Source organism: Dermacentor silvarum, chromosome 2, assembly GCF_013339745.2.
Source record: "Dermacentor silvarum isolate Dsil-2018 chromosome 2, BIME_Dsil_1.4, whole genome shotgun sequence".
In the NCBI taxonomy this organism is placed as follows: Eukaryota; Metazoa; Arthropoda; class Arachnida; order Ixodida; family Ixodidae; genus Dermacentor; species Dermacentor silvarum.
Genome location: NC_051155.1, coordinates 183,169,149 through 183,195,240, shown reverse-complemented (window position 1 = coordinate 183,195,240; position 26,092 = coordinate 183,169,149). Strand labels below are relative to the sequence as shown.

Sequence of the window (26,092 nt, the reverse complement as noted above, 5' to 3'; positions counted from 1 at the left end):
ATGTGGGACCAAATTAGAGCAGAAAATGTTTTACTTTAGTAGTTTCATTTAGACATGCATTATTCATACAAACAGCTGAAATGTAACGTACAAGGGCAGAAGGTTGGGCGAGTTGGTGATAGTTCATGACGGTGTTTGGCGCAACATATAAATGGTTTTAGGAAGACAAAAAGATCACAGGGGAGAACGAGCGCCCTTTCTCCTCTGTACTAAATTTTTTCACTAACACCATGCGCTGCACAATTAAAACACTGCCAGGTGAAATGTTTCAAATTGTCAAAAATGTTTAGGTGGTAGCCATTGGATAATAGAATAAAAGGAACCTATAATTCCCTCTATATAATGACATATCCTGTCTTATTCATGCAATGCACATGTGTGGATGCTGGAAAATAAAGCCAAATTCTTGAGACATGCAGCCACTTTACAGACAGATGTGTCATCACCATGATCACACTTGATTCTGGCTTTCCTTGCAATTTACTAGCATATGTTTAGTGAAAATAATATAGAATTATGGTAGTATCCTCATGTTGTCGGCTTGAGGATGCTGAAACATTTCAGTCTCCTTTGTTCATACTTCATGACTGAGCTCTTAGTTTTTATTTTTGTTGCAAGCAAGCATTATGCTTGTAATAATGTCATCCAATTCATAGGCCTGTTGTGGTGAGGTTTTGAATGTGGTGTGGCATAACCTGGTGACAGACAACAAAGTAGTAATACAAAATAGATATACAGACTGCAGCGAGTTAGTCATCAGAAAGTAGAAATGTCTTGTATGCTTTGTTTATATATTCAGGCTTCATTTCGACCCTTACTTGGGTGTCTGCAGAAACAGTATCTGCATTCACATGGAGTGGCTTATGTCTTGGATCATTGAAAAGGCACTCTTTTCTTGAATTATTGACGTGGAAAGTGGGAACAGACAGATACATCCTCAAATCTCTAAAACCTTTGTTGGTGCTGTTTACATTTCTGAAATTCAAAATTGCTGGGCACAAAGTTTATAAGTTAGCTCCTGAAGGCTGGTGAAGCCACATATCAAGAACTCCTAGAACACACAGTGCCTGCAAAACAGGTTGCTAAAATTATAAGCAAGAACAATCAACTGACGGGTGTGGACAGCCAGTCACAGCATGCAGTGAGGGGAATGGAGATAAAAACTTTAGTTGATGCTGTTAGTCTACAATTCGTAAGCACACGCATGGCAAAACAATAGAACAATTCTGCCAGTGTTCTTGCTTTAAGTAACCATTCTGAATAAAAACTCGTAAGGTACAGAGACTCACCGCTGTATTCAAGAATGGAACTTAAGTTGAAGCCCATGCTTGACTTTATTTAAATGATGCCTGTCGTGAACGTGCCGAGGAAATGCAATGAGCGTCCGGGCACGTTCACGCCAGGCGTCATTTAACTTAAGTCAAGCATGGGCTTCAACTTGAATTGCATTCTTGAATACGGGTCTCAGTTGCGTGATTTATAGATGCTCAGACAGAAATTTTGTATTTGCCCCGAAAGCATTTTTGTGACTGACTTCCTAACTGCAGCCATCGTTAACATATACCAGAGCTAGTTGAGTTGGTCAGTGTGCCAGCACTAGCCAATTTCCTGCATCCATAAGCTTGACCACTTTGTTGCATCATTGCTCAAGGGCCACAGTTCTGCCTTGCTGCACGAAGAGTGAATGGATACTCATCGCGTTTCATCGTAGCTTGATGCTGTGCATCGCAGCTTTTCATAACACAACTTACCATGTGCCATGGAATACATATTTGGCACAACAGCTCATATCTTTGTGACACACAGTGCACACGACAAAGCTTCTCAAGCACAAAATTCTGCCAAGATTCTCGCCGCAGAAAATCTCAGATGAGCATATACAGGGTGTTTCAGCGAACACTTTCAAAAATTTTTAAGGTTGCCTGTGGCAGACAGCACGATTCTAGTTCATGAGCTGGTCTACTCGTAGAGGCGGACATCACTTGCACAAAAAATTAAAATCCATAACCAACTAATTAACAAATATGAATTAATTTTAAATCTAATTACCTTATAGCTGATATTGTAATTCACAAATTCTGGCCGTGGAGTTCGCAAGGTGGATCCACTTGGAACAAATTCTCAGGATGACACTAGTTTCAACATATTAATTCCCGAACTTTGCGGAGAAATGCATTGGCATTCCAGTTACTTTTTAAAAAGACCTTCGTTTTATGCATTAAAGCAAAAAAGTAACTGGAACTCCAATGCATTTCTCCGCAAAGTTTGGGAATTAATATCTCAAAACTGGTGTCATCCTGAGAATTCGTTCCAAGAGGATCTGCTCCATGGCTAGAATTTGTAAATTGCAATATGGGCCATAAATAATTAGTTAAAAATGTAATTAGTAAATTTTTGTGAATTAGTCGATTATGCATTTCAAATTTTTGTGCAAGTAATGTCCACCTCTTCAATTAGACCAGCTCATGAACTAGAATTGTGCTATCTGCCACAGACAATGTGTAAAAATTTTGAAAGTGTTCACTGAAACGTTCACTGAAAGTGTTCAATACTGCACTTTCATGCAATCATTAGCAGTGGCTCAGACTTTGTATTCCTTGAAATCGATAACACAGCATAATGGGCGTTGTTCCCAGTAGCGCACCCAGGATCTCTGCCAGGGGGGAGTGGGGGTGGGGGGGTTGACAGTTTGCCAATACCATCTAAACAGCACGAATTTCAATTTCTTCACGGGAAATTGTCAAAAAATGCGCTTTTTGTGAGTGTGCAGACGATTGCGCGTCTTACATCTTAGTTGCAGTACTCAAATACGCCAGGAAAGAAAAGGGGTTAAAAAAATGGGGGTTAAGTTGACCTCAGGGGGGGATTACAACCCCCGAATCCCCCCCCCCCCCCCCCCTTCGGTGCGCCACTGGTTGTTCCCAACATTATCGCAATGCCACCTGAGAAGTGCGACAGGCCTGTCAAGTGTTCCCATACAAAAGCAGTAGTATGCAATACTGTGTTCACCTATTCATGCTTTCATTGCATAAAGTAATGGACAGAATATTGTGTTGGCAAGTGCAAGCTTAATTTAAATCACTTTCATATATAGTATGTGCACTGCATTGCAAAAATATGGTGCAAAATATTCACTTAAACGCAAATTTTAACGCACAACCTCACACAAGTCACCGTTTTTAACAGAGCTCCAAGTCAGTGTTTCTCAGAACTGTATGCCAATGATTCAGATTCCTAGGCAGAGTTCAAAACAGGTTTGTGGTAACCATTCTAGAGGCACAGCATTGGCAAGCATCACCTTTTGTAAAGGCAAACTAGGCGATGAAGAAAAATTGCACCACTATTTGAACTTTTTTTGACATCTAATCACAGGCAACATGTGGAACCAGGCCTGGGAATCTTTAATTTTAATTGATGTTGACACCTTTGTTTCCAGGGTGTGACCTTGATGAATTTGGTGAAGCACTACAGTCAGGTTCGTTATATGAAACACAATATCCTACTGTTGCTTAAGTTACCTTCACAGAATGGTCCAGTTATGACGCCATTTTGGCCTGAGAGTCTTGAATCCTGTGAGCGCCATGGCTATCTGCCTTTTTTTGTTATTGATGCAGGTCATATAAAAGTGTACATTGTGCCCGACAAACATCTTATCATTGTTAACTCTGTGAATTGTCATTCACACAGCTGTCGCTGTGAACCCTCAGTAATGCCCCTAGCCCCAATGATACAATATATATGTAGTGTTTGGCATATATCTATTTGCTACTTGCATACACAATAAGCATGACATACAACTGCAAATATGGAAAAATCAAACTTCTGTTTAATACCATGTTGTCAATGGCAACAAAACTTCCACCAGAGTCACAGTTTTGTTGAGGTACAGTTCCATCACAGTTAAGTCATACCTTTGTTAGCAAAAAAAAAAGCAATTAAAGCATCTCCCCAAAAACTCGATTTGTGCTTGGAAGTTTTAAAATGTTCACCTGATCTTTACAAGCTATCAGCAACTTCAGTAACCTTGAAGAAAACTGCTTTAGCAATTTTCTTGCACTATACTGAACACTTCCCGACTCTCTCAACAACATGTACACAAAGTAGAACAAGACGCCCTCTTGATCGCAGTAAACATCATCTTCGTGAAGCAAGGGTGGAAGACTTTGGACAGATGGGCAGCGAAGAAACAACTGCAGCAGTCCACTTGATGCACCAAACAGTGAGGCTGGTGCGCTCTGAAGTATATACTGCCACGCACAGATGAATGCTGGTTTGGACCACAACAGCGGATGGCCACCCAGCATGGGCAAAACACGGCAAATGACATCAGTTGCACCAGCACTAATGGCAGCTGACAGAAATGCTTCCCAAGTTGGCGCTGCCTGCACATGATACTCAATGCAGAGGTTGCCCACCAACTCTAGTGCCACAGTGTTGTGGTTATGTAACTGGAGGGCTGCACTGACAATTTCAGAGGCACCATCTGCATCAAGACCCGAAGACGGGAGTGGTATGCCAAGCTGTTGTAATCTGGCTTTGTAAGACAAAGCTCTCAATTCCTCCAGGTTGGATACACCGCTATTCTGCGGCATATTAAGAAGAGTGGGATCCGAGATTCCGAAACCAGCTAGCATGCACATCGTGGCGAGGACACGTGGTCTCAGCCCAACAAAGCCATCACTCACTGATGCGATGCAAGAAAGCACTTCCTTCATCTGCTCTGGAATATGCTGCATTAGATGAACAATGGTGATGAAACCTGCAAATCTTTTTGCACTGCCCACATGACTCGCCTGCAAATAAGGTTCCAAGGTACTTTCATCACCAGTATATTCAGAGGCCTGGAACCCTAGCCACCGTGTTACAGATTTCTCAAGGAGACTGGAAAAGTCTACCGAGACGACATCATCAGTCGCAGCAATCTGGTTTATGCAGCTGTAAAGTACTGATGTATCAGAAAAAACAAGGTGCCACCTTGTGTCCTCCAGCAATGCAGCTACAAGGTCTGTTGTTTTGCCACAGAGTGCCAAGTACGAAGAAGAGTTCAAACTGTGCTGCTTGAGTAGTTGTTCATTTCGTTGCTTTATGTACTTCCTCCTAAATTTCATCTTTGCATCACTCACTTTAGATTTCACCTCACCAGATACAAAAAATGCATCAGGCAATGTAGCACACTCCTTAGCTACACTCGTGGCTGTTGGGCCTTTTGGCAAGTTCTCTAGAAGATTCATCAGGCATGCAACAGCCTTGTCCTTCTTGTTCATCTGCGCTATCAGTCTCTTGACACTTGAAAGAAATGCTACATCTAGTATGTTTCCCTTATGCTTTTGTGCACTCCATATACGAATGGCATTATCCACAGCAATGAACCGGATGTCATCCTTATTCAGCCTAAGTGTGTCTGCAACATTCAGCCATGCATCCGCAGTTTCAGGGTGCAACTCATTGGTGATGAAGTGCCACAATGATGACTTAAGCAAATGGCGAAATGGTAGTCTTGATTGCATGAGAGACGAAATCTCAGCCACCGGATATTCTTCACACCACAAGTCCATTTCCTGTTCTGAAGGAGGGCTGTACCTTTCATAGGACTCAAGGAAGTGCAGTATTTCAATTTCCCTCTGAACATCGCTGTCTGGTCCTTCTTCAATGGCTCTTATGTAGTCATAGCCAAATCGCAAAACTTCATAGTGGTATGGGTTTACCTTGGCTAGAGTCTTCATGAGAACCTTTTGCACCGACACTTTGGGCATTTGTTCAAGCACATGAGAAGCCTCTGCTAGTATTTGTGGCAGGCTCCAGCCCTCAGTACAAGGGTCTTCTGCTTGAGTACACAGGAGGAACTCAAGCCTTCGAGAAAGGGATACCTCTATGTTTATGTTAAAGGAAGTGCAGTAACTCATGAGGCCATCAACATCAATCAACAGAGACTTTTCCATTTGCTCAAGAACAGACATTAAGATGGCAGGGTTCTGGTTTGTCATTGCATCTGCAAAAGAAATGTCAGCTTTAGCCAACTTCTGGCACCAGTAGGCACCTTTCACGAGAGCTCGAAATGCAGATTTCTGGGCTGAGTCACTGCATACTTCAAAACCGACAGTAGCAACAGTTTTAAGCAATCTGAAGTTGCTGTTGCACTGACCAAGAAGCTTCTTCAACGTTGCAAGTGCCTTTCGAGGTTGCAGGTTGCACAGCAAGCCCTTCAAGAAAGGCATGTCGGCATGTTTTCTAGCTGAAGCCCTGGTCACGATTGAAATTGTATTTTTGCTGATATGGTGTTCAGCAACTTCTTGAAGTGCTTTGTGCACTGAATGTTGCTGTGGGATATCAAGAAACATCTGGAAAACTGTAGCAACCACAGACAGGCAAAGCTCATCTTGAGACCTCTGGCTAAGATACTGGCAGGTTGCTTGCAAATGGAGCTTCACTTCTTCAAGAAGTTCTGCGTGCTGCTTGTCTAGGAAGTTCCACACAGATTTTCCAAGAGCAGCTAAGTGCATCAGCATTTGCTTCTTGTCCAGTGCATACCCGTGCCTACTGTGCAAAAAATTCTGTTCCTTGGTCGAGCATACACATGCAGAAACAGTTGAAGAATGATCAACACCGCTGAGCGGAACTGAGGCTTGCACTAAAATGTCTGCCCAAAGAGCGACATTTGTACACTTCTTGACATTGTTAACTCCGGATGCCAGTCCTACACGGGAAGCGATCTTGTGCACGTTAGTAGCTATGTGCGACACATCTTCACACTGACAAAATATCAGGGGCAAGATAACAAGTATAGTTTCTCGGATGTTGTGAAGTTCCAGCAGGCAAGTGCACAGTGAGTCCACCATGTCATCTCGTTTAAGCTCAAGCACCAAAGTGAGCATGACCTCTATGGCAGACTGCGAATCAAGTTTCAAGACCCCAGCAAGGTAAAGCGCCTTTCTACAGATATTCTTACATGTGTCTTGACCTTGTGCGGGTTCACTCAACAAGACTTTCTGGAAGCCTTGCTTCAAGACTTCATGCTTGTCACTTTCACAACAGAGCTCAGCGGCAGAAACAGTGATGCCAAAGTCCCTTCTCAGCACCATTCCCTGGCGCACCTGACGGTGCAGTGTATCATAATCGAAGGCACTAGCACTTGAAGTCTGCTGCAAGACACTCAGTAAGTATTGCCAGCATTCCATAAGGCCAGCAGTTTTCACCTTCGAGTATATATTGTGACGTTTCAAGAGTAGCTCTGCAAATGCTGACAGTCTGGGAGCAACTTCAAGGAATAGCTCCTGTGGGACACTCTGCAAGACCTCAGCAAATCTATCAATGTCAGCTTTTACATAAGCCATTTGCAGGTAAAGCAAAAAGACATCAATTTCCGACATGTCACCTAAGTTCTTGGCGACAGTGAGAGCATCCTGCAACGCTTCTTGCTTTTCAGAAAGCAAAATGCATCTTACCAGCGTACTAGTATTGCTGAGTGTCATTGATCGGAACAAGTTGACATCATAGCTCAACAGAATTGTTTTAGCCTGCATTCGCTTCCTCTCGTAGTCAATCTCTCTGGCAGCTGAGCCTCTCAGCAAGGAACCATGATCTGCAAGCCCTTCAATACTTTCACTCCATGGCACATGTGCATGGCTGAGGATCTTCTTCACAGCCACAAGCCAACAATGAGGGTGGTCAATAAGTGCTGCTAAGGCAACCATCTTGTCTTCCAGAAGCTCATCATGCATCAAACTGGCACCTTTGTAGCAAAGCACTTGGTCAACATAGGACTGCAGCACATTTGAAATGTCCAACCCACTGGTTTCAACAAATTGTATCAGAAATCCTTGCACGAGTGATGTAACTTGCTGCTTTGTAATGGCTTCATCGAGGATTGCAAATGCCACCTCCTGCTTGTCAGTGTTTTGCAGCTCTTGCAGGGTGAGACAACACTTGTATTTGCTCCACAGAACTTCAAGGTTCTGGAGATCCAAGGAGAGACGGTACAGCTTGCTCAATGCACTTGTCTTGTCCCTTATTCTTTTTGGCGCACCATGCACGACCAGCCAAGTTTTCAATGGCAAACAGTCTGCCATTGCGCTGGTCATTTGAAAATGATCCAAGACAACCTTTACAAGTCCCAAGGCTCCAGAGGGCCAGAGCGACTTATTGCTGACTTCCATCCGCAGAACTCTATCTACAATCCACTGGCAGATGCATTCAAGGCTCTCAGGCAATGACTCAAACATTAGAGGCAGAAAGCTGCCTTTAAGCCACTGTAAAAGGGAGGAGAGCTCCGCGGTCATTGGAATGGCATCTAAAAGATGCTCTACAACATCACAGCTCAAGCCTCCCAAGAACTCATCCTGATGGCGCTCCCAAATGAAAAATCCTGCAGGCATGTGATCATCTCTGAAAAGGACACAAATTTCCTGGATGAGGTCAGCTTGTGAAAATGCAAACCAGTCACTTTTAAAGTCACTGTCACACAGAAATCTGAATGTGGTAGCTCTGTTCAGTAGCAACATAATCTGAGCAGATAAACTATCACGCTCCTCAATGTCACAATCTTCTGCAGACGATACATGTCCTTGCAAGAAGAGTAACAGCTTAGATGCAACAGTAGGTGAGGCAACAGGTGTCTCAATGCAGCACCTAGCTGCTTGTAGGACATCCGGAAGCATCTTCACCAAGTTGAAAACTTCATGTACCAGTTTAAGTTCATCCTCTTCATCCATCGATGCATCTGTCAGCGTGGTACTCAGATTCTTGAGGATGTACAGAAGGTGGTGCCAGTGTACTTCTTCAACAGAGAGGTTCAACAGCTTTGCAAATTCTTCAGCCTCTGCAAACTTGTTTTTGTTGATCAATTTCATCAAATGATTTTCTGGGAGTGCCTCGCTGATCGTCCGAACTCTAAGCTCAGTTAAAGTTTCTTCATTATCACTAAAGCCTTCAACTATCCAGAAATTTTCTAAAGAGTCACAAAATGCCATCATGTGGCAGGTCTCGTTAACTTCCAATGCATACAGCATGGAAAAGTCAGGGAAGCTGTAGATCTCTAGTCTTCTGGTTGAAGTTTCAGAAATAGCTGTGAGCACCGCTATTCTGCATTCTAGCTCAGGTCCACGCTCGGTTTTGGAGGCGGCTTCTTCGCAGAAAACAAAGTCCGCAACAGTCTTTTCTGACCAAATGTCTTTGATAAGGAATGTCTTCAAGCAGATGGTGACGAGACGGCTGCCTTCAGTGAGAGTAAGCAGAGTGCAGAGGCTGTCTACTACAACCATTTTACGAACCTGTTCGCCAGCAATGTCATTAAGGATGCGATAAGCCGAACTGTTGGCGTCCATGGGAATGCAGCAAACAGCTCCTTGTCCACCAGTGACCAACAAATCGTCATCCAACACACAGGCGCTAGCCATTGACACCAAAGAAAGCATAAAATCATTTCGTCCCGGGTGTTGGTTAACGTCGACAATACGGATATGGAGCGGCGACAAGTCTGGCTGGTCCGCTGATGCGAGCTGCGCGATCACGGCGTTGCTGATTGTGGCTGTTATGACATGGTGTCCCGTTAGCACGCACACGGTGTAGCTGTCACCGTTCTTCTTCACGTCCACGGAACGAAATAGTGCAGCGGTATCGTCATTTTCCGTGCTAGGAACTGGTAGCTTGACGATGGACTGTGCAGACTCGACGGTGAATATGTGGAGGTTGGCACTTCTTTCCGCAACAATGAGAAGTCCATCCAGCACGTCGCTGCACAAAGCGACGGCATCGACGGCAGCGTCGAAACGCGTAGAGAAGAGGAAGCTACCATGCTTGAATACGTTGACAACATCGTCAATCGCAACCGCAAGATGCTTCTGCGAAACAACGCCCTTGACAGCTGGGTTCACTGCGACGCCAGGCGAGTCCGCACAAATTGTAAACTGCGTACGGACCTCGTATAGTTGAGATCCAGCTTTCTCCTCATTGCGTTGACCAAAGACTGTGGTTTCACCGTCAAAATTAGCGCATATGGTAGCCCACATCATTCTAAACTTTCATCGTACCGGCATAGAGTGTAGCCAGTGTAGCCATAGAATAGAACGTTCGTTGCGTTTGTCCCTTCAACATTTTGGCGCGACAGCGAAATGATACTGATGACAATGGAGATGTGTTAAAAAGAAATTTCACACTTATCGCTGCTCTATTTCTGTTAAAGTTGTGCAGAAAAATTTCATTCAGTTTGTTTATTTCTTTTTTTTTAAAAGACGCATAGTTGCTTACGTCTGCGCCACTAGCAGTGAGCGTTGTTCATTGAAACACGGCGGCTATGACGTTTCTTGATCGCTTTCGGCGTCTGCAGTACGACAAAGCACAACCTTCGAGATTAGTTTTTATTGATTGCTGAGGTTGCCATGCATGCAACGTGCATATTTCGCTTAATCTGTTATTGCTCAAGCTTAGCAGAAATGCCGCTTTTTATGGTCCAGATCGTTTAGTATAATTATTGGAACTGTTACTTCTCTGGTTTGTCAAGATCAAATTTTGAATTTGCCACCTTCAGCAATAACGTTGGTAGAGTCACTCTAACGTTGGTCGGCACTCGGCACGGAACAGTAAAGTTTGTATTAGAGTGAACTAGATAGGGCACTATAGTTTGTATGGGTGTTCTGTGGTAAGGCCGGTTCGATTCGCCTGCACCAATGTGAACCAGTTCACGGCGGTTCACGAGAAGTTCAGAAATTGTGCAGCTCGATTTCTGCGGCGCAGGCACAGCGCGACACGCAAAACGAATGTCAAGTTGCAGACGCGGTGCAGGCGTTATGTTATGTCCGAATGTGCATGGAGTGCCTAAGTTTGAGAGGTCCTAAACTGCAGATATGTTCGGCTTCTGGGGCGTAAATACGCACCACACTTGCGTATATACATCAGACTTGCATAAGCGGGGTTTTAACGGCGCTCGCGCCCGTGTGCTGCTTCGTCTGCTGCGCTGCAGCTTCGTACATGTATACAATTAACATATCACATGGGAGTGCCTGGAAAGGCCTTCACATATTACTAGCCCGTACATAACATCACAACCACTCATGTTAAATAGGCAGTGGGAGGCATGGCTTGCGGACCACGGAAAGGAGAGCCAAGTGGCTCTCCTGGACCAAGCCCAGCGAGCCGCTCGCGCCAGTGGAGCCTTGGACTAAGGGCCCAACCACACTCGCCTAATTTTCTTTAAATAAAGTTTATTCCTCCTGCTCCTCGTACATGTACGCCTGCACCAAGGCGGCACCGACGGTGGAGTGGGTGCAGCAAAATCGTGAACCAGCCCTGCACCGTTCCTGCACCTTTTAAAACGAACGGCGTGGTTCAGCGCGCGCCACTGCTGCACCGCTGAAACCAACTGTTTTATTAGGCATGCGTAGAACCGCAGGAACACTGTGTAATGGTTTTCTGGTTTCATGCCACTTGTTCCAACAAAGCGTTTTCTCAACGGTACAACCGTACAAGGATGCGTCACTGATAAATCTATCATTGTTTTTCTTAATGTGGTAGGCTTCTCTTATTTCCCTTGCATTTGTGTTCTTACTTTTCCAAGAACACGACGCCTTCACCCGAGCATCTTCCGTTTGATCTAGACGTGGGCCTGTGTGCCTAGGAGTAGAACAAAGACAGAAAATCAGCTAAGACAACTATTTCATTTACGAAAGCCAAAACTACCACCAAAGATTCTGCAAGAAAGATTGGTACAAAGCCTTGAAGATGAAGGGAAAATTACCAGTTGAGAATAGGACAGAATATACCAATACCACGTATACTTTTGCCACATCTCACTTTTCTTCTGTGAAGAAAATGCAAGAACAGCGACGAGGGGTTCTATGAACAGGTAATGGTGGTAATGTGTGGTGTGTTATGTTGCAAGGTCCACTTGTCATTTTCACATTGCTTTCATCAGTGCCGCAGTTGCAGATGATGACCGTTTCTCATTTACAGCAAGAAATATAACTCCAAGGAAACTGCATATGCAGGTTAACGTATGTAGCTTCCTAGAACGATTAACCCTTTATTTTCCACACGAATACAGATAGCCTGCCTTATTTCAGCGAAAAAGCGACACAAGTCGCATAAGCAACTGTGTGCTATATATGTAGTGGCCTGAAAAATGCGATCGACATAAAATTCATGAGCTCTGGCTGAGAAAGAGTGAAGTGCTTGAGAACATTGCTGTTTGCACCGTTCACACATATAATACAGCATAGTAGGAGTTGACATGTTCCCCTCAATGCTGGTGAGTTAAGATTGACGTTAGGTGGATGTCGTGGGATCGCATTACAAAAGGCAAGATGGCGACGATGATTGCTATGAGTTACCTGTTTATTAGGTATATTGGATATCAAGCGATAGAAAGGAAAAGATATTACATAAATTTCCAAAGACTGATTCATTAATTCATGGAGTTTAGCTTCCCAAAGCAATTCTGGGGCTATAACCCTGAATTGGGGCTATTATCCTAAGCCCTCCGCTGTAGTGGAGGGCTCACGGTAAATTCTGACCACCTAGGGTTTTTTAAAGTGCACTTGTACCCAAGTACACAAGCGTCAATTTTGCATTTCGCCTCCATAAGAATGCGGCCGCTGTGGCCAGGAATTGCTATTGTGACCTCATGCTCAGCTGTTGAACGCCAAAGGCAGTAGCGCACCCAGGATCTCTGCCAGGGGGGGGGGGGGGTGCATTTTTGTGGTTGGGGGGGGGGGCAGGAAGCAAGCACTTTGCATAATATGCAATTTCCTTGCTTTAGCCAGAGGAATCCAACAGCAAATAAAATGCCTAATAATTATTATAATATAATGACACCAAGGATGATGACGATGCTTATCTCTACAGCGTTTTACTCAAAGTAATTTAAGAGTGAATGAATAAACACAAGACAGTGATAGAGAGTTTTTGTTAATCAGGAAAATTCGACCTCAAGCCACCACCTGAATTGTAATGACAATGTGAACAGAGCACTGAAGGTACACGTTGGACTGGTGGGGCTGGACGCGTGGGGGGAGGGGGATTAACTTGGCCTCGGGGGGGGATACAACACCCGGACACTCCCCCCCCCCCCCTACCCTTCGTTGCGCCACTGGCCAAGGGCCACTGCGGTTAGGTTAAATTTCCAAGGACTATAGGAGCCATGAGAAAATTTGATTTAATCCGAATCTACCTTCCAATGCTAGATTCGGATACTTAACAAGCCCCCAGTCATCACTCTCCCCCCATTGGTTGTCCTAACACACTGCGGTGCAAGCAGTGTGTTACACATACCGGGGCTGCACAGTGACAATGTCTGTATGTAGTTGCACAGCCTTGAGGCCACTATCATAAATTCTTGCTGTGCACAAGCGTCTTGTTTTGGAACTTCATGAGAAAAAGCCCTCAAAGGAAAACATTTGCACACTTGTTTTTGGAGTCCTTGGATGTCTGGGCTGCCTACGGACTGTGTTTTTGTGGACTGTTTTCAACAAGAGGTGCAGTGTGAGGCAATGGCTTATCTCCAAAGCAACGACACCGATTTCATGAACCGAACCATGGAAGTTGCACCTGAACTCATTCACTTGTGCACTGTCCATAAACCACGGCACCCCTCATGGCTATAATTCTCCTTCGACAGTCATTGCACTTGTAACTGTCCTCGGAAACGGCGCTCAAACTCCACTGCAAAAAATGTGTGTAGTGTTGCACATGCTGTTGTAACAGGAGTCTCCACTGCTTCTAGCTTTCTGCTGTCACCATTCCTGCGCTTATTGTACGAGTGATAAAATGAGGTGACTGTTTCAGTCAGTACTTATGTGTACTTTCATCGTTGTGGTTCACAAAAGCAATCCTAGGATTCAATCATACCTTAAACACTTCATTTATTCTGCACACAACAGCTTGGGAAACATTTTTCAAGGGACACTAAATGTAAACAGTAAAACATCTTCCGGATTGCAGATTACTCTTCCAAAACCCCCATTTGTATTCTTTCAGTACAGAAGGATGGATCATTTGTGGCACAAAAGAAACCCATGCTTCCAGCTCTTAAATTTCATGCCTGAACTCTTGGCACATATTTCATGTTATTTTTGCATTCACACCCTTTCTGTGTAAGAAAAGTCTATAAAATTTGTCACATTGCTTCTGCTTACATTTAAATGAAGCACCCTCTAGCAGGTGCTGCAAAAATTTTACGATGTCACAAGGAGCTGGAGTAGGAATTCCGAAATGGCTTCGGTCACCTGTCTTTCCTTTCTGCATCCCTTTTGCAAATATACCTGAGAGCAGAACTTTTATAAGCCAAACTTTTAGATAAAATTTCTATCTAAAAGTTTGGCTTATAAAAGTTCTGCTCACAATATATTTGCAATTGTGGGAGTGTAATCCAGCTTTAGCTTAATATTTCTTTTCAGTGTCTCTGTAAATGTGCCAGAAAGAGAAGCTCGGCAAGCAACATTTACAGCCACACACTCACAGGTGCATAAAGGAAGCCAGGTTTACAGGTCCCGGCACTTGTAATCTAAGCACACTCTTTAAACATTAGAATGTATGAGGAATGTGAACACACAATGCACGTTTAAAGGAGAGCAGTCATTGCTGTAGTACCTACAAGAGATGAAACATAACAGAGCTCTTTTCTCGGAAACACTAAAGCACTGCCAACCATCTTCCAGACAGCCGCATCTAAGTACACTAGTCCAACAACAGAATGTACGAGGATTGTGAATGCACAATACATGTTTAAAAGATGGCAGTTTTATTGCACTAGTGCCTATAGAAATTACATTTAACAGAGCTTTTCCCTAAAAAGAACTAAAGAACCAGCTTCCATACAGCCGCATCACTTAAAGAATAGTGACCTGCATTATTCTTAAGTGCTCAGAAAAGCCTGTCCAGCAAAATCACACTGCGTGCCAGAAGGACTAGCATCAAAGTGCCCCGAAGTTGAGCATACAGCTTTTAGCTCAATCAGCATACACATATTCAGCATGTATGTATATATATAGATATATATATATATATTAATAGATCTTGGCGTTGAGCGCGGGAGTTGGACGACGTTGAGGACAGACAATGGAAAGGCGAGCTATCGGAAAGACATTCTTCTTGCCGCGGGCTGCAGCGTCCGATTTGCTGCTGGCCAGAACGCTGATTCTTTTACTGTTATTTTGCTTATTCTACTCCTGTACATAATGTAAATAAACCTTCAGTTCCCTAAGTCGTCCTCAACGTCGTCCAACTCCCGCACTCAATGGCAAGATCTAATAATATATGTGGAAAATACATGATACTATCTGGAAATAAGACGACCAGCCATCTTATACAGATATTGGAATTGGCATGGAAGAGCAAACAAAACAAACATTAAGCTGAAGCGCAACATCCCAGCCGAGTGTGTTTAACTGCTAGTGGACAAGTTTAAAATAGTATTGCACATGCTACAAGCACCAACTTTGAAGAGGGAAACAGTGGTGTTCCAAGGTGCAGGCCACCCACGGTACTGGATATTGTGATGGCGACATAAATGATTTTTAACTGTGTAAGCAACTTTTCCTAGCTTTGTGCGGAGTTGCTTCAGAGGTAGCCAAGGGGAGTGCGATGTGGTGAGCAGTGTTGTTTTAGGTACCACATACTCTAGTAATGCATGTGCTTGGATCAAGACGGTTATTCTAGTCGTGCGTATTTTCAAAAATAGGTTCTCACTGCTTTCAGACATTTTAATGCTGTTGAAATGCATAAAACTGCTGCCACTCCTTTCACCACGAGAGAGTCACAGAATGAAGTAAGCATATAACATGCACAAAATACCAAGAACTCCATGCTTGAAAATGAATTGCATTATATCTATGGTATAAAAACTTATTGATATACTATTCAAGAATAGACTAGGTTATAATTCCCACCAGACGTTGAATGTGCACATGTGTTTAATTGCCGACTGCCATGAGGAATTGTTTCACATCGGGTACATACAGAGAAGCTTTGCCCTGCGTCCTAGATGCCTGTTCTACAAGACATATTTACGCTTTTGAGTGAGCAACAATGGGGGTTCATTTATGGAGGGGTTCATTTATGGAATGTTTCAACAATGATTCATAGCATGAAACTTGACAGCCCACATATGGCAACGGATTCCACATGTTGCTTGATACTCATGACAATGACAGTGCATTTTTGTTTCTTCTGTTAAGGCAGCTGCCATCTTTAAGGTTAAAGTATAATTCTGTTTGAACCACATGAATCCACCCAATGCTGATGCACTACTTCACTGGCTTTTACACAGAAAGAGGTCTGGCAATTCATACAGCATTGGGCATTGCATGGTCAACATACTTCTAGTGGCACAGAATGTGCTAGGTAAATGACCTTAAAGATAAGAGAATGGTTTTGACAGTAAATACAAGAAGCAGGTCACACAGGGTTGGGAGCATGACAAGTGGAGATAATATGGCCAGATGGCATGCACCACTAAAATCAAGCAGCCAATTCATCCAAATTCCTTGAAAAAAAAAAAAAAATCAGGTTTCAGAATGAGAGAGTGCACGTCACAAAATATGTATAGAGAACACACGATGTAGTTAACATAGCTTTTTAAACAGGCCAAACAGTTGATATAAAGGTGCGAGGTGGTTGTGAACAAAATGTTGACTGCCTTGTCACAGAACCATGACAAAAGTTTAAAACATAGCGGAAATTTCCGCAGTGATCACTAATCACTGAATACAAATATAAACACTTAATTCAGCCATTCAGCACAACCAGTTGAACATACAGTAAAGTCTATAAGTGAGGGCAGGACAGTGCCATGAAATGAATTTCCACCGATGTCATGTAATGACTAAAACCAAAATATTACTCACTGGAAAGCTTAAGCACATAACAGTAGATCCAGTTTTTCCAGTGCAATTCAGAATGAAGGGACAACAGCTAATGAGTGCACCAGGATACACCAACACCATCATGAATGGAAACAGCAAGAACAAAATTCAATTCACCTAGTTCTACCGCGTTCTTATCCACCCTTACAGAGTGGTCAATTTGGGTCATAATGCAGGAAGGATGTCACTCGGGCAAATGATGACGCCCCAAAAGGAATAGAAGTGGAATAGAATCATTATATTCAGGCCTGGTAGTATTATCCGGTAGGTTTGAACATAGTTAAAGCCCCTAAACCACCGACGAAATTTTTTTTTTTACATACTTTAAGTAAGCACAGTGTACTGTGATGGTCATCTTTTGTGAATATAGCAGCGCTGTCCGCTGCGGAGAAGCTACAAATTTGAAAAACAATCCCGTGCTCCTCTCCGGGTTTTTCCTGTTCCTTCTTCGCACATTGTGACGCCAGCAGGGTGTTGTGCACGACGTCGCCACTGTAAAAGCTGTTGGTTGGTCAACCAACGAGGGATGGTAGGCACTAATATGACAAGAGCCAGCTATGTGTTCTGAGAATGGATAAGGGTTTACCCACTGTGTGCCACGGAACATTTTATTTTTGCTACATTGGGGTGGATGTCTCATCTTCCCTTTAATTAGGAACATTTTATGGAACTTCCATTCAGTTGGTGCAGCGCAAAGGGTGATTAGGGGCAGACAGTGGAGGAGCCTTGGTTCTGGTGTGTTGACACGGCCAGACCCATAGCTTTCGCTGCACTGCATGGAGTTGGTGAGAGTTTGCGGTGAAGAGAGAGCGCCAGTGGGGAGGGTAGTGGAGGTGAGCGAGATACCATGGCAGCTGCATAGTCATTCATCAAATAACTGTAACTTTGCTATTACAGCATAATTTCAAAAATTTATTGCGGCTGTATGTTTGTTGCAGACTGGTATACAGCTGCCACTATGTAACAAATTTTTAAGCTAGAGTGGTTTAGGGGCCCTTTAGGAAAATTTACAAGCAAGATAGGGTCAGAATTGTGGTGGAAACAGCATCTGGATTTGTCCAACAATGCTCCAGCACGCAGTATCTTGTTTGTACAGCAGCTCAACACCTAATGTCACCCTGTCCAAACTTTACATGCTTCCCAAGAACCAATCCACATTTTAATGGAGCTTCTTTTCTGGCCATAAATGATGTAAAAAGAAAAAAAAAGAGAGAGAGCAGTGCTGCTCAAGATGTTGAAACGTCATGACCTGCTAAGGCGTGTCACTGAAAACATGCCATAACCATGTGGCGCCAACTCAACACTTTACCATCAAGAACATTAACAACCTAAAATAACATGCAGAGGGAGGTAAAGCCTTATTGTTATTGCATAAGCCCATTTAAAATATATTGTGTTTATATTATGAATATAGCTCACGTTACCTACCTCTTAATTGATTTCTCTCACTTTTTATTGGCTCTGAGGTAACGAACCTGAATATTCAATAGTACTTCATGAGAATCTGTTCAAATAGATAATGAAGCACATCACACAGATCTACACCGGGAATGCACTGGGAAGCCATCGATATGATTACTACCAGACACAAAAACATTTGAGGAAGTTATGATGGCGTAATTGATGCTACACAATGCCTATGACTGAGGCTGCCTCGGAGGAGCATATGGACAGCCAAGGAACTGATCTGCAATACGACCGGCCTCTCTCAGCCCACTAAGCAATGCACCGTGTACGGTTGCTGGATAATTGCGAATTGTGTGTTCACCAGCAAAGAACAAACGGGGCAGTGACTGTGGCTGTGAGGAGCCTGGAACCACAGAGGGCGGCGTCACAGGAGTTGCCAAGATGTCATAATCACTTCCAGAGGAGCCCGTGGCCACATAGGAATAAGAACCTCTTGACCACGGGTCAGCTCTCCAGCGGGTCACAACGGTTTCCTTAGGTTGTGGTACACTGCCAAAAATACCCTTCAGCACAGCCAGGCAGCGCCCCACAATGACATCATCACTGACGTTCTCCATGATCGCTGCTGCCTCACCAGCTACCAGTGCTAAAAGCACAGGTGCTCGGTAAAGGTTCCAGAAAAGGAAGAGTTCACCTCTGCTCGCTGTCGTGCTGCCAACATGTCCAAAAAGGTTGGCATTGGGATCCCAGAAGATACGGTCAAAGCAAAGCACCACCTTATTGAGATTGCCAAAACCTAGCCGCTGAATGGAACTAACTTTCCACTCTGGAAGAGGTGGAATGAACTGCACGGTGTTTGGTACATTAGGGTTGCCCTGCACTGCTTGCTTCATGACACCAAGTGGGAGTGTGCTAAGGACAGCGTCTGCTTTGAAGCTGATGAGACCACCGCTGCTCCGGGTGTTAGCAGCTAGCACTTCGACTCCCGTGCTCCCATGGCGGATCTGTTTGACAGCAGTGTTGAGCCGAATTTCAAGCCCTTCTGCAAGAGCAACAGGAACACATGAGTAACCATTACGTACGGTCAGATGCGCTCCAGTGAATTCAAAATCGTCGTCTTGATCCCAGTGCTTCAGTGACAGGTTGTTCAAAGGAGTGGCATTGGCGAACTCTAGGTTGGCAAAATGCCAGTCAAGGACTTGTCGATCGCGAGACGAGAGGTAGACGTCACTTGGTGGAGATGCCTCCAGCTCTTGCAGCTTGTCCTCTATCTCTTTCTGCTGCTCAACGAGCTGGTCCCATTCCCGGCAGGTACAAGTTAGTTCATGCTGTTTGCTTCGCAGCACAAACTCCTGCGTCACGTCACGCTGTGCCTTGGAAGAGGCAAGCTCCTTGTGCTGCTGGTGCAAGGCCTCAATGTGGTCTCGCAGCTGCAGCATGCGCTGTTGGTTTGTCTTAAGCTTCTCTTGCATCTCCAGTATAAGTTTCCAATGCTCAATCTGCTTTTCTTTTACATGTTTTTCTTGAAGTTTTATGACCCATTCCAACGCCTGGCCAAGGGACACTGGCTTGCCTTGTATATAGTTGAAATCAAGCTGGTGCGACAGGTAAGATGTTGCCTCAAGAAGCCGGTTAAACTCGCGCTCTACCATCTCATCTTTGTCTTTAGGCACAGTGGTGCCATTGGACTCGTAGAGCGGGCACTTCTGACGGATCCGATGCAGCTCCATCTTGATCTGCCGGCTCAGCACGGCCACAGGATTGCCGCCCAATCCCGTGACCACCATGGCGCCTAGGTCGGCAATGTAGTTGCCCTTGCGGAACGTAGCCACACGACCGCCGACTCGGTCTCGAGCCTCGAGCACGATCACCTCCATGCCGAATTGCTGGAGCTGTTGCGCCGCAGCTAGGCCCGAGATGCCGGCTCCTACGACAATGACCTTTCCGTGCTTCTTGGCCGGAGGCCCACGGATGCGTTCGTAGACGCCGAAGTTGATGAGCCCCTGGCGCTCCAGGTAGGCGTGTACACGCATCACGAAAGGCACGTCGCTGTTGTACGGTGGCTCGATTTGCGGAAGCGCGTTCTCGAATATAAGCTGCATCTTGGGGTTTTGCAGCCACAGCTGCAGCAGCCGGTTGCGGATGTGCAGGAATACCTTCTGTGTTTGCTGCGGGCCCTGGGCCACGTCTGGGAAGCAGGCCGCTTCCTGAGCCGTCATCTTGTCGAAAGGGAGACGGCTCTGGAAGGCGGCCCCTTCCAGCCCAGTCGGGTCCTCCATCTCGCTGTCCACGTCTTGCCCGTCGCCGCCGCCCTCGGAAGTTGTCGCCGCCGCTAAACGCTCGCCACGACGGTCACCTGCGCTGCCTAAGCGCGCCTGCTTGGCGTGCTGGCTGTTGCCGCTCTCGTCGTCCGACGCGTAGCTGGCGCCGTCGTCGCCGGGAGGTCCGGCTGTTCCGCCGGTGGCTTGCCTGTCGCCCATTTCCTTCGGATCGAGACGTGCCCGTCGCCTCCGTGTCGTGCGTCTACCTGTAGGGTCGTCGTCTCTGAGCTCGCTTCCAGCTGCCACTGCCTGATCGGCGGAGAACACTTCCTGGGGGCTGAGCCGTTTTCTGTCGTCCGAGGAACTCATTCTGAAAACCTCTAGCTGTTCCTGTCAGTTAAAATGAACTTTGGTTGTGGATGGCCTAGCCAGACGCCTGGTAGCTCGGTCGTTCATTCAAAAGCGCCCAAAGAATATGGTGAGAGCGATTACCGTAGTAGGTGCAGGACTCGGGGGAACGGACAATGTTGTGTCGGCGTCGATGTCGGCGTCGCGCGCACTCCTGCATTTCTAAGCAGCAGCTGCAGCTGGTGTTATTTCCAAGTTCGAGGCGGGGTGATTCAATGACAAAACATGAAAAGTGCGGCCCTTTGCTTTCTTTTTTTCTCTCATTTTGTCGAGAAGTCGATGGTCTTTGATACATTCATCCGGGCTCGCAACTGATGTTTCGGTTGGTTCAGTGTTGCATACCTTTGCACGGCTTCGACTTAAACGGACAAAACTTCGCCTCTTGACAGCGAGTCGACACTCGTTTTTAAACGTTTGTTTAAGCAGTGCAGATTTTTTTTTCACTGTATATGTAAAATATAACACACTGGCTGGCAAGCACATATTTTTCTTGCGCGGTCTAACTGGCGTATGATGTCCAAAATCAAAAACACCGTGTCTATGACGTGTTTTCGGTTCTCAACATTGCTTTTGCTACATTCAACCAGCTAAAGCACAGCCTTTAAGATGAGCACGTGAATGCGGCACAAGTCTCAGAGGCCACAAAATAATGTTACTTTTGAACTCAGTCAACAGATGGCGAGACCCACTCAGGAGGGGTAAAGCCCTTGATAATTTGAGAATTATCAAGGGGCTTTAAGGAGGGGTTATGATAATTCTAGGGGAAGCTCTTTGTTGTTTGAAGCCAGGACGGGAGTATTGCGGACTTGTACCGAGTCAAGTACCAAGGTACAACGTTGTGCGGTGCGTGTGGAGAGAAATTGGAAACGGCTAAACACCTCATACTTTTCTGTAAAGGGCTTAACCCTACAGTGCAAAGCAACGGGGATGATTTTTTTCAAAGCATTGGGGTTTAGGGACAGTGAAGACAAAATAGACTTTAAGCGGGTAGAAATAACCAAACGGAGGTTATCTGAGTGGTGGCTAAAATCAAGGCAGGGGTGAAATTTCACCCACCACAAAGTACAAATTATGTTAATAGTCACGGCTATGTGGCGTATGCCACCGCCCGATTTAACGGTACGGTGGTACGGTGGCTAGAACACGACGTAGTTCAGTAGGTCGTGGGCTAGAACACCGTATTAACGGGTTCAGCATCGTTCATCCATCCATCCATCGCGGGAAAAAAGAAAGAAAGAGGATCTGGGCGAGCGGGCTCAGTGTCGCATAGAGTTTCCGGGGGAAAATTGTATTGTAGCAAACTTTATGGTTTTCTGTGAATAGCTTCCACCTCTTATTCAGACGGCGAGTGGCGCAGCTTTCGTGAAAGTTCTGGTTGTTCCCGGAACACAAAATGCAAGGGAGTAGGCAGGGTAACGACTGAGAAGAACAAGGAGAGAGCGGGGAAAAAAGAAAGAGAAAGAAAGAAGGAAAGAAATTTGGAGAAACCGTCGATTCGTTCAATACTTGGCGGATCCCCCATTGTAGCTATCTGCCAGTTGGGCAGAGGAAGGTCAACAAACGCAAGAACATCTACGATGAATGTAAGCGAGTAACCGAACGCTTCTAGGAAGTTAAACACTTTATTGAAGCAATTACGCGCTTGAATGCGTGTATTTGTTGTAGCGAGAATGTTTAGGTAGCGTTTGATGTTTCATTGCGTCGTTATGTTGAGAATAGAGCCACTATGCATCGGCGCCGTTTTATCGGCGGTGAAAGACCAACCTCCGGCGATCAACTACCAACCATGAAAACGGGTGAAGGATCGAGCCAAGGAAAACTATTGGCATGAAGTAAACAATGGTAGCACTTGCACCCGTTTCGCCGAATCTCCGGTAGCCACCCTATCTCCGGTGGTGCTAGCGGGCTGTCCGTAGGGTGCGCGCTACCGTTGGGCGGTGACAAATAGTCAGTCAGAAACGTCCTGCGATTGATTATATGGTTTGTTACTCCGTGAAGCATGTGTAGTCACGAGTAAGTCAGATGATGCATCAAGCATGTTCTGTACAGAGTGAATAAATCTGAATAGACTTGGCAAACAGTTCATGGAACTGAAGCAACAATAACAGTATTGAAATCATATTCATCGGGTGCAACGCTCACACAGTGTGTCTGCTATGCTTTGTTGTTGCAGCAGGCAAGCTCCACCGAGGAGGAGGCCACTGCCGCCCGCGTGCCTCTCCCGACAGACCCACCCCATGTGTCCGTGGGCACAGAGCCGGGGACGAGCGACACTGCACGTAAGGCACTTTAACAGCAATTGCAATGCGAAGCCTTCAGAACAAAGTACTCTGTTGTGACCTTTTAAACAGGAAAAAATTATTTCACATAGTCACTTACAAAGAAACACAGCTAGTCCCTGCCATAATGTGACTGTGCAAGACGAAACTATATTCTGTTTGACTTGTAACCACTTGTAATGCAGCTTCTGTAGCGTTCAAGTTGTGTAGAAATTAATATTGGTGCAGCATTTTGTAGTGCTGTGGTGTCGCTTTATTTATCTATCCAAATGTAAGGCTTATATTGCCTACAGTTTGTTGCCGGGAATAGTTTCCACCTATGATAATGAACCAGTGAATGTTCAACGTAGAAGGGCACAACAAATTTTTTTATCCTCTTTGCCCATTTAATTTTTAAGAACCATCAGCTCAGCAGGAGCCACTAGAGGATGCGGCCTGCAGGGCAGCATCTGAAAACGCCAGGCAGGGGCAGCTGGCGGAGGCAGCAAATGTGGAGGCAGTCAGGTTCCACCGGATGCTGCTTGATCAAAACAGGCAGGTACGTACAACTCGTCCAGGTTTGACCTTTTTTTAAGAGGGGATTAGTGTGCAGGTTAATGTAACTTACAACCTGATTATTCATGAGTGGCATCTGCATTCATTGGGCTCAAGTGTTCATTGGTTCGTGTACTTATGTATCCTCTGTGAGATGCTTTCTCATTCTGTTACTTCGCAAGTTACAAAACATTTCCATGGTTGCATGTGCCACCACAGCATGTTCATCTTTTGTAGGTAAATTCAGCTTATCGCCGACATTGACTTCTTAGTGACAAACGTGGCTTGGTAGCATTTTCTGTCTTTCAACATGTTTGTAACATAACAGATCATATACAGTTTGTACTTCAACTTCTCACATCATATGCATACATTATCACTGCCCTCTAGAGTAACCGAGCTGAAAGTGTAACCCTTGCAAACACTGTGAAACGAAAAATGTAATTTCTTCTTATCCTGTAGCTACAGTGTGTGCACTTTTTTTGCAGCATCATCAACAACTGGTGGAGGAGCTGAGGGCCTCCCGCGCGGTGCAGCAGCAGCTGGCGGTGGAGATGAGGGGCTTGCGGGAGGCGACCGCCCTCATCGCAGCCACCTTGCGCCAGCTCGTGGCTGCCATCGCCCATGGCCTTCGTGAGCCGCCTCAGCCGTAGTGGTGACAGATGGCACCATTACATGTTTTTTTAATATGCTGTGACTTTTTCGTTTAATATGTTGCATTTCGCAGAATGTATAATTTATTGTATTTTTTTTTGTGATGCGTAGTTTCACTTGCTGAGCAAGTTTGTCTCAGTGAGAATGGCAGTGAGTGAACTGTATGTCTAATGCTTCATCCTTTTAGTTAGGTGTGTGTGCTTTCGTTTTGCTGTTTATGCGCTATTTAAGTATTTGCTGCTTTTAAAGGAACATGTTGACTATGTGGTCACTTTTATTTTAGCCACAACAGTGTTTCACACACAAAAGCTGTGATATTGTATTGAAATCCACTGTTATAATTTTCATGCTATATGTATGTCATGTTTCCAATTTCAATTTTTTTTGCCCTATGGAAGGCACAAGTAGCCATATTATTATTTCTTTTAGCAACAAGTGCGTGTTACTTGCAAAAGTTATTGTGATATATTAGGTTACCATATCAGTGATAGCAATGTAATCTTGTTCCCATTGTTGTAGAGAACAATTTTTGATACACCCAATGTAGCCATCGATGTAGCCATTGTTTTACAACATTCACTGCCAGGCTGTTCTTGTTGGAATTTTATATGGCAGATTATCAAAGTGCACAGTATTTTTTCACGTGTGTCATTCTTTAAAAGCGCGTGACTGCACTTTCACACTGGTGGTCTTATTATGGCACTAGTAATTAAATATAGCATCTATTTTGTGCTACAAACATGGCGGATGCATAACAGGCAAGACTTGCAACACCTTTTGTGCTGTGAAGTTGCTGGGTGAACGCGAATGGTTGTGGATGAGCCCAAAGAAAAACATTACCAAAGTCAGACATTTCTGTGATTTAATGTGTGCCAGGGGCCTTTCATAATGTATTAGATCCCATTTAGTGGAAACCGTACTATCACTTTGGCACCGAAAAATACCCTGTGTACATTGATTTGTATCATGATGACTGTTATTCGCTTTGAATAAACATGACACTGAAGATGTGTTGCAATTATTCATTTACTGTGGGGACGTGAAGAAACGAGTTTCAAGAGCATCACTGTCACTTGATATGACTATTTACAAATATATGTACAATTATACAACTATTTACAAATGAATACACATCCAAGGGAGCATCAGGTGCTTGACATGCCAGGCAATGTGTGTCAGCACGACTTGGCCTGTTGAAAAGAAACTGTGCGGAGGCTGTGTGGCAAAGCTGTGGAGGGACTGCAAGGTGTGCGAGAACAGTACATATGGTGGTGCGAAAAGTGTTGTGCTTTGCTGCAGCCCAAGCAGGAAGTGAGGAGACGAAGTCCAATATCCTCCCATGCACAGTGCAGACGGCGGTGACAGTGGCGGTGATGCCAGTAGATAAATGCATCAAGGTGACAGTAGCAGCAGCAGCAATTCAACCAGCAAAACTCCTGCTGCCCAGAGAAGTGGCTACAACATTCTGCTAATAACCACAATGTTGTCTATCCACAGCTACCAAGTGAAAGGATCATGTAGTGTCACAGTGGAATGATGCAATCATTTCCAGTAGTGACAGCTCATCTGTACAGGCTATGTGAAAGCAATGGTAGTAATTTAGCAGATTGTATAAAAAAACAGCACGCTATCCATTAATTGCCAATACGCCTTCACGTTGGTTCCTTCTCTTTATTAGGCATAGGTGCCTGACACTGCA

At 44.8% G+C, this 26,092-nt stretch overlaps 2 protein-coding genes and 1 long non-coding RNA gene across 3 annotated transcripts; 1 reads left to right on the top strand and 2 right to left on the bottom strand.

The window, feature by feature from the left end:
* Window positions 1-3,788: 3,788 nt before the first annotated feature.
* Window positions 3,789-10,065, bottom strand: LOC119442252 (kinetochore-associated protein 1-like). The gene has a single exon (XM_037707060.2). The coding sequence runs from the start codon at window positions 10,005-10,007 to the stop codon at window positions 3,936-3,938; it is 6,072 nt and encodes a 2,023-aa protein (XP_037562988.1). The 5' UTR covers window positions 10,008-10,065; the 3' UTR covers window positions 3,789-3,935.
* Window positions 10,066-13,830: 3,765 nt separating this feature from the next.
* Window positions 13,831-21,306, bottom strand: LOC119442251 (lysine-specific histone demethylase 1A). Its single transcript, XM_049662002.1, has 2 exons — window positions 17,522-21,306; window positions 13,831-17,467 (listed from the first exon to the last, which is right to left on the bottom strand). The coding sequence occupies exon 1, from the start codon at window positions 20,885-20,887 to the stop codon at window positions 18,488-18,490; it is 2,400 nt and encodes a 799-aa protein (XP_049517959.1). The 5' UTR covers window positions 20,888-21,306; the 3' UTR covers window positions 13,831-17,467; window positions 17,522-18,487.
* Window positions 21,307-22,163: 857 nt separating this feature from the next.
* Window positions 22,164-25,813, top strand: LOC119441181 (uncharacterized). The gene is made up of 3 exons (XR_005189809.2): window positions 22,164-23,205; window positions 23,604-23,743; window positions 24,228-25,813. It is a non-coding gene; the product is annotated as an uncharacterized LOC119441181 (long non-coding RNA).
* The last annotated feature ends 279 nt before the right edge of the window (window positions 25,814-26,092 follow it).

Coding starts and splice junctions, on each gene's coding strand:
- LOC119442251 (XM_049662002.1), bottom strand. CDS start 20,887: ATGAGTTCCTCGGACGACAGAAAACGGCTCAGCCCCCAGGAAGTGTTC.
- LOC119442252 (XM_037707060.2), bottom strand. CDS start 10,007: ATGATGTGGGCTACCATATGCGCTAATTTTGACGGTGAAACCACAGTC.